Below are 19,020 nucleotides of genomic sequence, written 5' to 3'. Positions count from 1 at the left end.
TAGAATTCAAGCAGCGGAAAGAAAGTTTTAAAGGTATTAAGTAGGTTTAACGAGAATGAACAGAGTAAGAAATGACAGAGTTCGGGAAATGGTAAATGAGGTACCCCTTCAGAAAAAGATAGAAAAATCCAGGTTGGAGTGGTATGGACATGTTAAGAGAATGGGAGAAGAAAGGATACCAAGAAAGATGTTAGAAATGGAGTTGAAGGGAAGGGACCTAGAGAAAGACTGAGGGACAGATGGCTGAAAAGTGTAAAGAAGAGCATCTAGGCAAGAGGGAGGAAATGGATGATGGTGACAGAGGAGAAGTGGTGGATGCACAGAAAATGATGGAGAGGCTTATGTTCCAAGCAGAGCCAGCCTGTGGTTGGAAACTGGTCCAGATGATGATGATGATGATGATGATGATGATAGAATGACTTCACATCAGATTAGGTCTGGGTAAAACTTGAATACTAGGAGAAGTGAAGGAAACAAATTAGAGTGGGAAAGGTCATAAATTAATAGAAGGAAATGTATAATATGGGACAATGCACCATACACTATAATTGAGTGTCATTCATGTTATAAAAGAAGAAAGTCTTATTAGACCATAATGTCCTACTAATCTGACGTTCAGTCAGCCAGCGATAGACTGGCAAGGATGGAGAATAGAGCTGAAGATGGGGAAAAAAAAAGTGTGTACCAGAAAAAGAGAATGATCAGTATTATAAATATTTAAATCAGACTTCAGTTTTAGATTTTAAGGATAAGTAAATATATGCAGTTTTAGACAAGGATATTGAAAGGGTGAAAAGCATGTAATAATCCTTCAGTGTTCTACTTTTCATTTTTATTTGTTATAAAGAATGTCATGTCGTCTTCTGAGGAAGTGAGGCATTTTAGTAACATGGTGTATTCCTAGCACATTATCTTGTTTCATAAGGCATAAACTTCTACAGTTGTAATATCCATACTACACTTGCATTTTGCTATAGGTTTTATCCTTGAATATAATGCAGTTCCAAATAGTTATGTTCAATAGAAGGAGTAGTAGTACAATTGTATTTACATTAATTAATTAATTATGTAACTGGATACCAGAGCTTAATGAAATAAATGTAAAGAACTGCCGTTAGAGAATACCTACATCATTGACTTATTGTCCACAACTTTTTTTCTTCCCAGGACACCATTGCACTGTGCAGCTTCTTGTAACAACCTCGCAATGGTTCGTTTCCTCGTAGAACATGGAGCCTGCATTTTTGCGACCACTCTTTCGGATCACGAAACTGCTGCGGAGAAGTGTGAAGAGGATGAGGAGGGCTTTGATGGCTGTTCTGAGTACTTATATAGTAAGTTCTTTCAAGACATTTTACCTGGGAGATGTTATATAGTCTTTTTTTAACATATCGTAGCATTTTTGTGTGGGCTTCTTGACCTGATTTCTTTTCTCTCATTGTTGATGTGATTTTGTATGAGAGATACGTAGTGCGAGGTGAACAGATGTACCCATTTTCCTGGGACAGTACAAAATTTTTATTTTTGTCCCCAGAAGAAATTTGTCTCTGGTGTATCCCTGAATTTAATCTGCCAGAAATCACCAAGTCGACACTAACATTTATTAGGTGACTTTTGTAGTATATTATTAAGCCATTCAGAGATTTCAGGCATCTTTTGATATATTTTATTTGAGGACTATCAAGTGTCTAATTATACAGGACATTCCCCCCAAAAATTAAGCATAAGTTATGAGTAAGCAGAGCAACAGGAAATAGACCGCAAATCGCACAACATATGCACCTACCAATCTTATGTGTTCGCTCTGTATAGGAAAGGAGTGTTCCCTGCTTTGACTAGCAGCATAACCGCAAGGTAAACACAGCCAGTCCTGCGCCCCATATTCCCTCAGTCATATTTGCCCTGTTATAGTGTGCGGAGTTTAGCCTCGTGGTGAACGTGACAACATAATGGCAGAACGATGCCATTTGGACCCTGTTTTGCAGGGTAGAACACTCGGCCACCTGGAAGCAGGTCAGACACCGACCAAAGTCCCCGTATCCTTAAATGTGTCACAAAGTGTCATTTCCAGGGTAACCATCCCACAGCAGGACCGAAATCTGGCCTTAACCGCCCAACAAAATCGGAGTGCACCTGCAAAACAATTGTTGGCGGAGCTTGCAGCCATCTCAGGGGTTGCCGTTTCCCAGCAAACTGTGTACCGGAGGCTCAGAACAGCAGGGATGTTTGCCCAACTTCCAGCAATGTGCGTCCCGCTCACTCAAGTACAGAGACGGGCCCGTTTACTGTGGAGCCGTCAACATTGAAACTGGACCATGAATGAATGGAGGCATGAGCTCTTCACAGATGACTCCCACTTCAGTTTGCAGAACAATTCCCGTCGCATATTAATCTGGAGAGAACCGGGTAGCCGATACAACCATAGGAACATCGTGGAACTGGACCGGCGTGGTGGTGGTGGTGGTGGTGGTGGTGGAGTCATGGTGTGGAGCGGCATCGTGTTGAATGGCCATACGGATCTGCACACCTTCATAGATGGTCCAAGGAACACTGTTAATGCTCGGAGATACAGGGATGAGGTACTGAAACCACACGTTCAACTCTTCAGAGGTGCGGTTGTTCCAGACTTCCACTTAATAGACAATAATGCTTGACCGCACCGCGCTGCTCTGGTGAATGAATTTCTGGCTGGGGAAGACATTCATCGCATGGACTGACCAGCAAGGTCTCTAGATCTGAATCCTATAGAACAAGCCTGGGATGCATTCGGGAGGCCAATTACATCCCGTCAGCCTCCACCAAGGACCCTCCAAGACCTTCGCATTGCCCTTTTGGAGGAAAGGAATCGACTGTCACAAGAGCTCTTGGACCATCTGATAGAGAGCATGCCACGTCGCTGCGAAGCATGTGCAGCCGTTCGGGGTAACCATACACCCTATTAACAGCATATTTTGTTGTGGAAAACATTGTCAAGTTTTGTTAGTTGTTGTCAAAGGTGTACCTTAGCTATCGGAACCTTCCTGACACCGGTTTTTTTTTTTTTTTTTTTTTTTTAAGTTGTGTATGGTATGCAAGTCATGTGAGTCAGCTTCCATTTGTTCAGCAATCCGTCTGATATTCCTATTAGGCGGTATGGCCTCATTTGGTGATTATGCTTAACTTTTGGACACAAGTGTATTTAAAACTAAAGAAACCTAAAACAGCAGTTGAGAACATATGAATGACTTGTCTTATTGAACAAAAATTCTATTCAATGTGACAAATCTATAAATATTAATTTACAAATTTAGTGTGTTGCAAAAATGTTACACATAACTTTCTATCTACAGGTGTCCAAGAGAAACTGGGTATTCTGAACAATGGCATTGTCTATGCTGTTTACGATTATGAAGCCCACAACAGTGACGAGCTGAGCTTCAAGGAGGGTGACAAGCTGGTTGTTCTTCGTAAGGGAGATGAGTGGGAAAGAGAGTGGTGGTGGTCTCGTCTCAATGACCAGGAGGGCTATGTACCTCGTAACCTTCTAGGGGTAAGTGAAGAAATATGTCCATCAACCACTGCAACAACCACCCATTTGCCAATATTTTCACTACTGTATTTCTTTACGCTTGATTGGGTGAAGTCAGGGCCAGGAAACATTTTCTTCTTATTTAAATAATACACAAAGCAATAGCAGCATTAGCAATGATACTGTGTTCTACATTTCATTTTGTTAGACCTGTAGCAGTACATTGATTGAAGTACAGTGCACACTCAGGTCTACTGTATGCAGTTTCGTGTTGCTGTGAAGCAAGAGTAGGTGGTTCATATTCTTTAGATCTAGACAAGTTTGTCTTTCATTTACAACAAGGCTGGTCTAGCTAAAATTGTGCTAGCTGCACTTGTAGTAGCTGGCGTTCATAATATCTTCTTAGCCATCTTTGAAAATCTTTGAAAATGATGCTCATGTTCTATTACCCTAAAATCTCACGTTCATCTCTTGAGAGTTTTGGACAGCACACATATATAGCACAACTTTATCCTAAGGCACACCTCACAAATCATATTGCCACTTTCAAAGCGAGTACTTATCTTTAGTGCAACAATTGATGAATTTTATTGTTTCCGTATCTGTGTTGACACTATTCAGTTCTCAAATGAAAGGGTCCATCTGTTCAACATTTTATCTCATATAATGAATTATATATTTGTCGGAATACACATTTCATCCCCTATGAGGACATCCTCAGTTCCTTGAAAGATAAACATAAGGTTACAAGGACAACACATAATATTATTACATAAATGGTTTTTAAAGAATAATGTCTTTAGGTTGAACTGTATCTTGAGCACCAAACTGCAGTCTTTGTGGACACACATTAGAATTCAAATCTTGTAAGGAAACTCTTAAAATAATGAAGTTTTTAAGCTTAATTATATCTTAAGCACCGAGCTTACTGTCTATTTGAACACACATAGAACTAAAATTGTACAAGATATAATCTAGTCGGATATCATAAAATTATTGTGTAGCAGTTCAAATGTAGGAATTGATTAAATGTTCTTTAAAATGAGTAAAATGTTTAAAAAAAATCTACACAATACTTATACTCTCCTATTTCTAGACTCAGTACTCTGGAATTGTTGTCGGATTACACATGTTGCATATAAATGCAATATTCATCTGAGAGGAATTTCCCTTTCGAGTGTAATAATAAAAAAGGAAGCTATTAAAAACAAGAAATACAATGTCACGACAATTAAAAGATTATTTATGAATAGCCATCATCATCATCATCATCATTTTCCAGTTTCCCGAGTGTAGAGTACGAGTGCTCAATACTTCTTTCTGTCAAAGTATAGTTTCTGTTCCTCTGTGTCCTCCAACTTGACATTTCTCTTGCTGACCTCTGATTTCACTGTGTCTAATCCATCGATTTCTTGGCCTCCCTACTGGCCTCTCCCCTTTCACTTCTCTGTTAAAAGTTAATTCCTTGCTGTTCTTGTCCTCTCCATCCTCATAACATGTCCAAGTCATTGTAGCCTGCTTCTTCTTTAAAGCTCAGTAATAGGTATTTTGATGCCTGCCTCCTTCCTATTTGCTTCATTTCTAATCTTTTCTTTCCTGGTCTTTTGGTTCAGTGTTCTGATGAATTTCATTTCTGTTGGCTAGATTTTAGTATTAACCTAGTTATGTAGAGTATATGTTTCGAGTCCATAAGTGAGAAATGGAATGAAGTAGTATGAAACATGATCAGTTTTGCTTTCTGGGGTATTTTATCATCCCAGAATAGATTTCTCACTTCGAAGTAAAATTGAGAAATTTTTGAAGTTCTGTTAAGCATTTCTTGGTTTATTATGTTATCTTTTGAAAATTATACTTCCAAGGTATTTGAAGTTAGAAATGGATTGTAACAGAGTTCCCTCCAGGAAAATGTTTGAAACTGTGCCTTTCCTGTTGATAGTCATTTCAACAGTTTTTGTTTTACTGTTGTTTGGCCTATATTCTTTAAATTTCCCATTCCAAAGACATAGTTTATCCTGTACTTCTGCTTCATATTGTGATAATAGTGTAATATAATAATTACAATCAAATGCATAGGAATTCATATAAAATTTACAGATAATAAGTTAAAATATTCCCTTACATACTGTAGTAGTTTCACTTGCAGAACACATGACATGATCAAATTAATGTTTCTTTTCCAGCCTCCTCTTCCTGTTTTACATATTTGCTACCAGTAAAATTATTTTGGAGAGCCTTTCCTTGTTTTTCTTGAAAATTATTTCTGAACTGATTACATTTTTATATTATTGCAGCTTTATCCACGAGTCCAACCTGGCAAGAAGGTGGAATGACAACTGTACCTCAAAAGCAGCAGGAAGCTGCATCACTGGGAGAGATCTGTGGATGTGGTGAGGAACCACGGTAATGGGATTGTATGAACCACTTACAGCTGGCACCAAACACTGGTAGACAAAGTATCATAAGGGCAGCTTGTTACTTGGGGAGCAATGAAGCAGACAGCTTCAACAAAAGAGAGAAAAAGCAGATGAAATATTACTGGTGTACTACTCAGTCTTGGCCAGGGAAACTTGAAAAGATCAGTTATAGAATGAGTAGTAAATGAAAGGTTTTGTGTAGTGAGCAGGATGATATTTAGTGATGGGATGATTATACCTGGAAGTACTAATCAGTATGGAAGGAGTCACAATACCTCACCTGTTGTGTTATTGAGTTCAGAACTGTTTTCAAGTCTGTGTAATAAAATATTGGTACAACACCACATTTTATTGTAATAAATTTGTGCTTTCCTACAGTGATCTCCTTTTGGCCAATCTTGGCCCATTGTGAAATACGTATTTTATATTTTAGAGAATGGGTCAAAATAGAGTAAAACATCTTTTTAAGAAATTTCCCCATGGAGCTTCTTTCATTCCTCGCATTACATCTTGACAATAGCTTCGAATTGTGGAACTTAGAAGCATAAAAGAGAGTTTAATTGTGATTTTCTGCTTCACTCAAAAGTGTTATGAAGTCATGAATCTCAACTGCCGATATCACAGTACTCCTTTTATGCTATTGAAGATTGCAAGTATGCAAAAGGAGTCATCATCATCATCATCATCATCATCATCATCATCATCATCATCATCATCATCCAACTCCAGTTTCCCAGGTGTGATGTACAAGTGCTTGCTATCTCTTCCTGTCTGCATACATCTTCTGTTCCAGGACATCTTCCCACCTGAGTCCTCTCTTCTCCATATCAGATTACACTCTCTCTATCCAGCATTTCCTTCGCCTTCCCATTGGTCTTTTACCTTGGACAGTAAGGTCGAAGTATTTTCTAGCAGGTCTCTTGCTCTTCATTCTCATGTCCCAGCTAATAGGGACCTCAGTGCCAGCTACTCTCCTATTTTCTTCATTCCTGATTTTTGTCCTTTTGAGTAGTTTGATTCGTAGTTCTAAGTAATCTCATTTCTTTTGCCTGAATTCTGCTGTAGATGCATAGGATTCTACCTCAATGTTTAATTTTCCTCTACAGTGAGGATCGGTTTTTAGCCTTTCATGTCATAAAAATCAAAGCAGATATTAAAGGGAAAATACTAGTTCCTATTTCAAAATAAGCTCCTAATTTTCATCACTATGGAAGGAATTACAAAATTACTTGTCACCTTAAATTAAGATATTTTTATTTTTTCCCCTCCACAGCTGTACATTTGACATTTTAATCTTAATAATCATTGTTGTCATCATTCTTCACTTCAGACTTCGATGTCAGTGCAGATTCCTCTGACTCATTCTCCTCATATTTGACAGTTTACAAAAACCTTTGAAATTTTTGCTTTTGTCTGCAGATGCTGATTTTCAGCATAATGTCCCAAAAATATTACCTCGTAACATACTCATTTCATTTGCAGTCTAATATTATAATCTCAGCCAGGGGTCTGAGTGTACTCATTCTTCTCTCAGATTCTTCTCTTGTTGAGCAAGCATATTTTGCTTTGATATTATAAGATGGGCTGGAAATTAGTTAATGTAACATTAAAATGATGTCCTTCTCCATACTGCTTTTAAAATGTCTTTAGTATTTCTCTTATTCTGATAATTTTGTGTCTTTTGTTGAAGGTCCTTTTTCTCTGCTCTGACTATGATATATCTTCAGTATTTAAATTCCACCAGTTTTTCTATTAATTTTTCATTTGCTTCTTATTTACATCTGATTAATTGGAGGGAATGATGAACATAGTGCTTTAGCTGCTGGCATTTCACCTGGATGGTTAGATTCCCAGTTGATTCGGGTTGGAATTTTCACACGGAAAAAATCGTGTCATGAATGGCATCCTGCCTTAGAAAACCAGCCAAAATCCCAAATGAGCCAGGTGGCTCCAGCAACCCCAGAAATACCTGGGATAAGTTGAAGGAATTTATTACATCTGATTAATTCTTTCCCAAAAAAAGTAATGGATTTTGCTTGTTAGGAGAAATGATTTGAAAATGTTCTGCTAGTTTGTGAGATTTTAGGTTTTTTGCTGGAAATTACCATCTGCACAAGAAAACTGTGATATCAGCATAGAGAGTTTTTGACTGGTAGATTACAATTTCATTTTATGCCTTGATCTTGCCACTCTATTAATTCTTTGAATGAGATTAACACAGTGACTCCACTACATTGTATTTAAACCTTTCTCAATCCCTTTTGCTGTCACAAGCCTCAATATTTTTATTATACTCATACGTGTAGGAAAGCAACAAAGAAATACATAATTCCATAAAGGAGGCACAAATCTTCGTAGTTTTTTCTTTTTTCTTTTTTTGCTATTTGTTTTATGTCACACCGACACAGATTGGTCTTATGGCATAGTTTATAAAGCATATTAGCATCAAGGAAAAGTTGACTGATAACACAGAAATTATGAATAAATATTTTTTAAACTAAGATTTTTGAAAACTTATTAGTAAACTGTTGTTGCTTCTGCTCTGTTGCTTAAATCAAACCACTCAGGGTAGAAATGTTATTTTCAAGTTCGCCCAAGTTCTTTGCTGCCCTGAAATGATAGGTCTTGGAACAACTCTGTCCAAAGGATGGGCGACTTCTGAATGTTCAAAACACGCAAAGATGAAGAAAAGAAACTCAGGAACATCTTGTTATGAAATAGTGTTCACTCACATCTTATTTGAAGGCAAAGCAAGTGAAAACAGCATCAAGTGTAGATAAAAGGAAAAAAAAAAAAATTAAAAGTATTAAGGAAGAATACCGTATTTACAATGGTAAGGGTGATATAGAAAAAAGTAAAGAATAGAGGCCAATAAATTTTAACCTTTGCACTGCAATCTGTGCATGCAGGGCAAACTCTTTTTGTTTTCTCTAACTTTGAAACTTCACAACTAGCACAGGCTGTTAATTATAGAGTTTTTCCCTTTAAAACAACATTTCCACTGTCACCACCCCTCCAAATACCACCTTTGCTGATTTTACCCATTTTCTTGTATGGTACCAATATATGCTCCATTTGACTGCACCTTTTCTCAGCCAGAGAGCACACAAAACCTATTTGGCCAAATGGTACAGTAGTATTGCTCGAACTGTAATAAGGAGAAGAAGAATTGTGTGGTCTTGGCTATCAAGTTACAGACCCTTCTGAACTGGCTCCATCTAGGCTGTCTACCTACTAACCAATTTTGACATTTGTGAAAGCCTCCATGGCTCAGACGGCAACGCGTCGGGCTCTCACCGCTGGGTTCCATGGTTTAAATCCCGGTCACTCCATGTGAGATTTGTGCTGGACAAAGTGGAGGTAGGACAGGTTTTTCTTCAGGTACTCCGGTTTTCCCTGTCATCTTTCAATCCAACAATACTCTCCACTATCATTTCATTTCATGTCAGTCATTAATCATTGCCCCAGAGGAGTGCCATAGGCTTCGGCAGCTGGCACAATTCCTATCCTCGCTGCTAGATGAGGGCTTCATTCGTTCCATACCTGACCCGCTCATTTCTCGTTGTGAAATGGAATTCTACTGGATGGTTTCTATCACAGAGTTCATTTTTAATTTTGTCGGGTGACAGTAAATGTGCCACCAAAGATCTTTAACATGCCAAAAACATGCCAAGATTTTTGACTGTCCTTTAAAAACAGGCTACCTCAACCAGAATCAAACCTGTGAAGTTTGGATTGTGAGTCAGACACATTACCACTGATCCACTGAACAGCTGCTAAAAACCATGATTTGCCTCCATAGCAGTGAGGAGAATGTCGTTTATCTCCAGATGTTAAGTATTCTTTCAGGTTTTTTTTTTTGTTTATTTATTTTATCTGTTTACCCTCCAGGGTTGGTTTCCTGCCTGGACTCAGCGAGGAATCCCACCTTTACTGCCTCAAGGGCAGTGTCCTGGAACATCATCATTTTGTCTGGGATACAACTGGAGATGAGGATCATTACCTTGCCCAGTTGGCCTCACTTGCTGTGCTGATCAGCAACCTTGTGAGGGATGGGAAAGGAAGCGGCCGTGGCCTACGTTAGGTATCATCCCAGCATTTGCCCAGAGAAAAAGTGGGAAACCACGGAAAACCACTTTGAGGACGTCTGAGGTGGGAATCGAACCCCCCTCTACTCAGTTGACCTCCCAAGGCATCCCGTTCTAGTCCTCGTACCACTTTTTAAATCTTGTGGCAGAGCCAGGAATATAACTAGTGCTTCCGGGGATGGCAGCTAATCACACTAACCACTACACCACAGAGGAAGATATTCTTGCAGGTACATAGGAATAATTATATCACACTAAATATAATTTTAGATCCAGTTTCAAAACATATTCATTAAAGAAATTCTGCACATAAGAGGCAGTGACATCCTATCTATGGCCTTAAAGTGTTGGGAACCATTTCTGGAACCTCCTTCACTACTCTTATCATGATTACAGTGACTTCTTCATAGCTTTGCAAATCGCATACTGTATGAAATGAATCCTGGCCAACATGTATGGGAAAAGTCATGTCCAGGTGGTTCGGATTCAACGTCCCATGGCTATGATTATGATATCAACAGTCACACAAAACTACAAGCTTTGTTGTTCAAAAAACTATACTGTGAATGATGATGAAACTCGTTTTTAAGAGATATCATGAGTGCTGCCGACCTGGTGTCAAAATATCCCTTACGGTATTACTAAATTCCACAAAATTAGCAGATCATTTATTGGTTATCTGAATATTACAAGAACCTGAATATTACAAGCACATTCACTTTACATGATTGACTTTAAACAAGCTCAAAATTATCCTCTCCTCTCAATCCTCTGCACTCAACAAATCAGCTGTCTGCTCTAATGAATTTGGAACCAGCTCACTGCTACCTGTGATACCTAAAATCTCTAAACAATCAGGTGGTGGTGATTATTGTTTTAAGGGGGTTGTTCTAAAATGTATTTTCCTCTGACTGATGAAGGCAGTTTTGAGCATTTGGCCTTTGTGATTTATTACCAAATTGTCAACCCCAATGGAACACTTCCTTTCTATTTTTCTTTTCTTCTATACTCGATGGCATTTTCTTGTTATTAGAAATGAACAGCGAAAGCCTTGCTCCTGATTTTTATTGAAAAGAGGATGAATTCTTTCAATAAACAGGTATTTTATAAAAGAAGATTAATAAAAAAGATGTGTTTATGTAGAATCTCAATATGTAATTGTTCAGTAGACTGAGTTTTGTTACATGGAAAATTTTCAATGGTGAATGTATAAAAAAAAAACAATTATGTTAATAATTTGAAGCCTCCTCCTGTCTTCTTATTGTATTGAAACTTTTGTGCCGAGAATTGTTTTATCTATTGAAAGATAATCTGGGTTGAGAATTTTCTTTATCAGCTAAGCTAAATTCTACAAGGTAGTGTACAAAATTAAGATGACAGATGAATATATATGTATAAAATATTGAAAAATATATTGAAATGTATACCATATTACATAATATAGCTTTATTGAGCTTATCATATCCAAAGGAAAATTTATTAAATATGTGTAAAATTTGAAGAATTTATGTATATAATACTTTTACATTCATCAGCATTAGAATATATCATATGTAACAGTCATAGTTCTTTTTTTAATTACAGGCTGATTATTTACTGGGGTAGCCAAGACGTACAGTTGAGGCTACAGAAAAACTTGGTGTAGTAGAGTTCTTTATCCCGTGTTGAATATTACAGAATTTTTAAAAAACTTGTAATAAAATCCACATGGAGGCCTTCTTTGTCTTAAGTAATGAAAGCTTTACCCCATTGGAAACAGTCTTATTGTTTAGAAATTATGTCACATTATGCACTTAACCCTGCATTGCCACTTTATTCTTGTTTGAAAGAGAGTTGACTTACCCTGTTGTTCATGGATGAGAAATCACCCCATCACCAGAATGGCAACAGAGCATCAGTTTATATCTCATTGTAAAATTGCATCAAAATTATGGATGCACTTTATGTGTAAAGTGATCTCCCTATCAGTGTCGTACAATTTTAAGAGTTTAAAAGGCAGGACATTCCATGTTTGGCTGATTGTAATTCATTGTATCCTTCACACTCAAACTGATGACCTGACAGTTCATTGCTGGTTCTCATGCTGCAGACTGCCGAGAGGAGCAGTCTTATGAAATACCGTTTGAACCTCTTCGCACTGCTGTCGCAGATCACTGCCCGTTATAGGAGACCACTTACTGTGAGGCCAGGCCTTTGTATGTGGGTACGTTGGGTCCTCAGTCCAAATTACTGGACACCAAATTGAAAGAAAATTGAGTAAAATAAAGAGATGTTAATAAAATGTTAATGTATACGTCAATGTGTTAATAAGTGAGAATAATTTGAGAGTTCATAAAGTAAATGTGAACATATAATAACTTCATACTTAACATGACAGTAAACACTAAAATTCATGCAGCGTCACACTCTTTCAAAAAAAGGCATCTTTCAAACACACTACAAGTTGTAAACATGTCCTATTGGTTTATTAAAACCAGTGGCTGAAATGCTGAGATTTAATATATTTTGGTTTATTATTATTATTATTATTATTATTATTATATTTTATTTTATTTTATTTAATAATAATGTATTTTTAAATTTAACTTTAGCTCCACACAGTTTATTTTCAACTAATTCAACCAGTTAAAATCAGTTGATGAGAATAATGTTTTGCACCATCCCTCCGTGGATGCGCAGTAGTGTGTCAGCCTCTGGAAGAGGTAGTTGGAATTTTGAAGGGCAAGAGAAAGTCCATTCAACACTCCGTGTCATATAATTTTGACAACTGAAAAAGCTCTGGTTACGCATTTTGTGTTTAAATTTAAACTCGCTCATACTCGGAGATCTGTTTCTCTGCCTTGTGGAAGAACAAAATGGAATGTTAAAATAGATGCATGGGCAGTCTGGACAGCATCAAATCAAAATACCTGCATATGGCAGCTGAGGCCATTGTTACCATGCAAGAAATTGTCTTAAAATTAAATTGATTACTAGCAAGCTTTTAGGCTGGTACTATTCAAGAAATTCTGTTTAATATTTGACCATATTTATTTGCTAGAGAGAAACTGTGACTGTTACGTATATTTCTTGAGGTGTGATTCATAATGAAATAAACTTGCAATCTAATACAATAAATAATGTTTATAGAATCAGGATATGCTGAATGTTTCTCAACCTCAGGTGGCCTAGTACTTACAACAGAATTGTGAAGGGATGCGACAGATAACAGAATGGATTCGAGTTACAGAGAATGTGCCTTGTAAAATTTATCCAGTTGAATGTATGTACAGTCTTTTTAATTTTGTTCAATACAGTATAATTTTTTTTTTTTTTAAGAAAGAATAGATGTGATTTGTGGATAAGATATTGTTGGGGTTGTAAAGTGTTTATATATAGAGTCAGAGCAAGAAGATATTATTATTATTCTACATATTAAATAATGAAGTACTTAAGATAGCAGCTAGCTGTGCTAGTCATCAAGGATTATCTTGTTTTCTTATCCCCACACTCCCTCTCCGTCTTTTGTGATTTTTCTCTTCCGAATGAAGATGATAAGTTTAGGTGATTATAATTGTGTACATATAGTTATTTACAGTATATACTGTAATTATACAAGAGTTATTAAATTCATTTGAGTTTTTCTCAGTATTCCTATTGGCAACTCAATACGACTATAAAAAGTCTGCGTCAAATGGGAAGCTGTATTTGTTGTGGTAGTTTTATGAAGTAAAATTATTTTAGCCTGATTGGAAGCAATATTTAACACAGAGTGCAGCACACTGAGTGGGTGGGATAATGCAACCAACATAGCAGCTGCTTGGTTGGATAATTCTGAGCAACCTGCTGAACCCAACACACTTACCATTTGACATAGACTATAATACAGTATTTTAGTAAGATAGCAGTTTTGTACAACAATCTGTGACCTTCCTTTATGGTTTTTTATGACATTGTATTATGTAATAATGAATTCAAATTAGTACAACAAGAAGGAAACAATTCCTTTCAGAAAGAATTTGATTTAGTTTTAAAATGAAGTACCGTAAATATTTTCTGTCTACTTTCCCACTTGGCCATTTCCATCTGCAGGAAGAGTATATACTCAAGTGAGTAAGTGAAATGCTTCAGCACCATCCAGATGTATTTTCAAGTTAAAGGACTAATCCTCCGAACCTGTCACTGCAGAAACAGAGTTCTATAGTTGCTTATAAGCACCACCACCAACATCTAACTGTATGAATAAGGCCCACAAGAGTTTGAGTTTGACTTTCAACACTAGCAGCGAGGAAATCTTGACTAATGCTCCATTTCATTGGCGACAATCCCAATAATGCCACATTTTTGCTATCGCCATGTAGTTTGGCTTGGCTGACTGTCATTTTTGTCATATCGTTCCCATTGGTACTGTGTTAACTTTATTGCTTTACATGTTTGTTTTTCAAATATTATTTTTGTTGTTAGTTTATTTTTTCACTTAATCAGCGGCTAGTTTACAATTTTCCTAGTTTTATTCTTAGAGTGTGCCATTAACAATCGTCATTAAATAATAAAAATATCAATGTAGATAGTGTTCTATGCTGTACTATAACAGGGCAAGTTCCTTGTGACTGGCTGTTGCTTCAAGATATACAATTACTGCAATATTGGCACAGGCCAGAGTAAAGTGTAGCTTCCACCGAAGTCCCAGTCAGCATCCATGGCTGTGACAATATAGGAGTTGCTGGGGTATGGGTAGTGCTGAGTAATGACTTTCAGAGCATGATTAGTGCATCTGAGTGTTATGAAAGGTGCTGTTCATAGGGTCAGTCGTGCTGCAATAGAACTTTCTGACCCAGTGAGGAAAGCAGTGGCAAACTACCTCACTCCTCATCTTGCCTAGTACGCCTCATTTTGGTGTTGCCATTGGTTTTGGGGGTTTCCTTATAACCGCATAACCTTTGGTAGTGCTATTTGAGGATCCAACCAGCCTCTGGGCTGATGACCTAACAGACAGACAGATGGATTTGTTGATGTTAACTATCAGCAATTGATGATTTTGTTAACTCATATTTATGACATGTTCTGTCTTAAATGCTGAAATTATCACGAGCTTAGGAACTGGTCAACACTGAATTCCATTAAGCCTGTGCGTTTTATTCAACAGCCTGTATTAAAGGATGATATATCGCAGGCAAAGTAACTATTGCAACACAGTGCCCATCGTAGTTGCTGCTTTTGGCTCTCAAATATAACTCTCATGGGCCCAACTGTACCTCAAAGTGAAATGCACTGCTTCATGTATTCCGATTTCATCTGAATGAGCCAATTCTTTACTGAAGATATTTTTAGCCTGTTTAAAAAAGCAAACATAATAATATAATGTTACCAGATACATGAAGAAATAACAATTATATCTATGACAGTTGTTGGTTGTGTGTATGGTAACAGGAATTAGTTCTAGAGTTATGAGATGTTCTGTAAATTGTAGTATAAGTTTGAATTCTTTTTTAAGACTGAAAGGTAATTTTATTCTTTGAAATTGCTTGTTTTTGTTTACAAGATTATTACAAGGCAAACTGATTAATTTAAGAACCTTCCTCTTGGAAGATCTCTCTACCTCTCTCTCATTTCTAGCATGTAAAATCTTGGGATAGATCAAGGATTCCTTATAATAAATTCACTCAACATGTATCTTCAATTTGCAGAGTCAACAGCTGTGATACACAAAGCGGTACAGAACATAATTTTCTTAGTTCCAAAGTTGATAATATTTTCTTCCAAAAGCACTACTTCAGACTTCAAAATGCCTCCTAATACTATTTCAGTTTTGAAACATTCAAATTTGCTGGAACTCTCAGGGCGGAGACATTGTTGTTTGCTAGGTCATCAGTTGATAGACTCATTTGATTCAGCCCACCAACTTTATACAATTAGGAAAAATATTGGTTTTCAAGTTGTTTTATTTTTGTGATAAAACACATTAAATGCCTGATCTTAAAGAAAACCATGTACTGACTTGTCATTGTTGCTTCAAAGACATTTCATCATGTTTTTTTTGTTATAACAAATTTGGTAGGTATACCTAATTAGATTTTGTATCTATGCAATTTCATCAAATTAAACTCATTTTCTCCTCATTCACACCCTGACATTCATTGTGTATTTCTTCCTTATTTTACTATACATTTCAGTACATCATGTATCTTCCTAGTGTCATGCACGTAATTTAACCCTTTAACTAGCAACTTATTTTTATACTTGTGTAACCTGCCCTGGATAGTTAGTTTTCTTTTTTTGGATTGATATAAGAAGGAAAGATAGAAAAATTATAAGTACTTCTTTTCAGTACCTATGGAAAATTCTGACACACAGAATTACCAGTAACCAACAGGCCTCTCATAGTCTTTATTTCTGCAGAATATTTAGTAGTTCTTCAGTTTATAGTAGAAATGTCAATCTTGTCAGTAATGCACGTTCCTTCCTAGACCATTACACCCAGAAATATTATGGGTAAAAGTTGGAATATGAAACATTCCGCCATGGCTGTTAGTGATAACATACAGAGACAAAGAAATAAATCATATCCCGTTATGGGTTTAACTTCCATAATCCCACATGAAATTAAAATTGTTTGGCTCAGAACAATGTTACTCATTTTTAAACATTAATATTCATTATATTATAGTGATGATGGTACTTTACCAGTACTTTTATAGACTTTGCCACACTTCTTAAAGGAAAACATTATCTTGTTAGAGCTCTTTCTGCCTTGAATATAGTCGCCTAAAGTGAGATGTGTGAAATTGAGTGCATAATTTTTATTCAGTTTTCACTTTCATTGGAAGTTCATAGAGTTTTTCTTCTTGCAGCTCTAATAATTTTAACTTGTACAGTTCAGAAGCAAGATTACACTTATCGCAGCTTGTGAAATTTGCTGAAGGAGTTCACATATTTAATTCCAAAAACTGATAATATTAATATGGTTTTATTTATATTGATATCAACTTGTTCAGGGATAAAATGAAAAATAAAATACTACGAGCATAAAATAAACACTCGCCCAAGTCAAAAAAGTGGAAGTTTGTGTTGCTGCTGAATGTCTTTAGCAAAAATAAATTTGAGGCCTCAAAACTCTACAAAACAATTTATCTTTACAAGAATAGTTCTGCTGATGAAATGTTCACAAACAGAAGCCAGCCTTCCCAAAGCCTTTAATAAAAGTCTTTTTGTAAAAAAAGACTTGAAAAGTAATTTCTTGAGGAACCTATTCTCTAACATTATAAAACACGTTTTAAGATGTTAACAGTTGGAAATATATTTAAAAAGTTTCTTTTTTTTTTCAATTTGCTTTACACTATGTCTTATGGCAATAATGGGATAGGAAAGGGCTAGGAGTGGGACAAAAGCGACCTTGGCCTCAATTAAAGTACAGCCCATCCAGCGCCGCAGTGTAGGGGGCAACGCGTCCACCTGTCACCCGGCGGCCCCGGGTTCGATTCCCAGCCAGGTCAGGGGTTTTTAATTGTAAATGATTAATATCCCTAGCCTGGGGACTGGGTGTTTGTGTCGTCCTTTAAAAAAAAATGTTTCTTTCCTCACATACTGTACAAAACACTACACTTCCGCAATTCCAATTTACATGCAGGTTCATATCATATGGTGCAAGTAGTGGCAAAAGATCCACAGGGGTCGAAGCCATGAACAAATATATATATATATATATATAAAAGTACAACTCCATCATTTGCCTGGTGTGAAAATGGGAAACCACGGAGAACCATCTTCCAGGCTACTGACTGGTTTGAACCTACTATATTCCGAATCCAAGCTGATAGCTGCATGACCCAAACTGCTCAGCATACAGAAAACATATTTGCAATAACACTGGTTTTCACAAGTAAACAGAAATCTGCACAACAGGAAAGCAACCTCGTAAATACTCGTGAGAATTTTTATTTTTATACATCTGCCAATCCTCCACCTAACTTCTTTTAAGTGTTAACAAAGCAGAGACGAACCCTGCTGTTGTGCTGCTGGTCCTAAGCAGGTTTGAGAAGATGAGGATAGTGTGAGTGACAGTGAAGATGGTGTTGTGACAGATGGGAAGTATAGGAGCCATAACTTTCTGTGGCAATTCCAGCATTTTTTTTAAAAAACATGTCTTCCCTACACCTCGTAACATGTATAACCCTGCCTAGGCTTATTTGAGAAGCTTTTACTGGTTCACTCAGTGGAGTGAAGCACCTGGGTGGGCTATTTAGAGCTCCCTTATGCTCAAAACAAAGAAAGCTGAATAACCAGCAATATCTTCCCTGATTTTACCCCTAGGAAAATAATACAGAGGAAACATAAGTGGCTTCCTTTAAGTCAGGGGATTCAGTGACTATAATAAAGGCAGTCTTACTTTTTAATGTTGATGTCCATTAATAATAAGAATAACTAATTATACTGACTTACCATGAAATGATGCAATGTCATATCAAACTATGAAGGAAGTCTACATTTCTCTACCAATATTAAGGAAGATTCTAGGCACACAAAGCTATATCAGGTCTGAATCTTAACTGAGAGTGGAGTTATTATTAATAAACATAGAGATTTTTTAAAAGTTCTCTACAGAAATGAATGTACAAATGTTAGCGGGGAGTTTGTAAGTATTCTCAGTGAAAATATTGTAACTATTTATAGCTCTCATTTATATACATTAAATTTGCTTTATTCTTTTTTCTGTTATTTAAGTGACATCAAATATGTTGAATGCTTGTGTTTAAAAGAAACAAAGGTGTAATAAATAAATGTATGGCACTAAAGATGCAAGATTTATATATTAAAAAATATATAGAAAAACTGTAACATTGGTATTATGGTATGAAGCCTCGTGCACTTTCTCATTAGAATACAAAGAGAAACTGCTCTGAGGTTTCCGTTAGTTCTAGGTTATATAGTCAACAGTTGTCAAGTATAATTGTTGATTTATTAGTTAAGAATGTCTTGTGGAATACTCATTTTTTGCTGGACACAAACTTATCCAAGAATTAAGTCATCAGCA

At 36.6% G+C, this 19,020-nt stretch overlaps 2 protein-coding genes across 2 annotated transcripts in view; one reads left to right on the top strand and one right to left on the bottom strand.

Annotated features, from left to right (window-relative positions):
* The window catches only part of ASPP (Ankyrin-repeat, SH3-domain, and Proline-rich-region containing Protein), a 165,261-nt gene extending 159,062 nt beyond the window's left edge, over nt 1–6,199 (top strand). Inside the window, exons 12-14 of the mRNA XM_068229597.1 lie at nt 1,168–1,334; nt 3,330–3,529; nt 5,800–6,199. Of these exons, the coding sequence (XP_068085698.1) occupies nt 1,168–1,334; nt 3,330–3,529; nt 5,800–5,838 (406 nt within the window). The 3' untranslated portion in view covers nt 5,839–6,199. The remainder of the gene's footprint in view (nt 1–1,167; nt 1,335–3,329; nt 3,530–5,799) is intronic.
* The window catches only part of LOC136883527 (uncharacterized), a 483,493-nt gene that overhangs the window by 218,391 nt on the left and 246,082 nt on the right, over nt 1–19,020 (bottom strand). The window lies entirely within an intron of this gene.

The sequence above is a fragment of the Anabrus simplex genome, chromosome 11 (assembly GCF_040414725.1).
Source record: "Anabrus simplex isolate iqAnaSimp1 chromosome 11, ASM4041472v1, whole genome shotgun sequence".
Taxonomy (NCBI): Eukaryota; Metazoa; Arthropoda; class Insecta; order Orthoptera; family Tettigoniidae; genus Anabrus; species Anabrus simplex.
The sequence above is the reverse complement of the archived record's forward strand: the minus strand, read 5'-3'. Positions and strand labels throughout refer to the sequence as shown.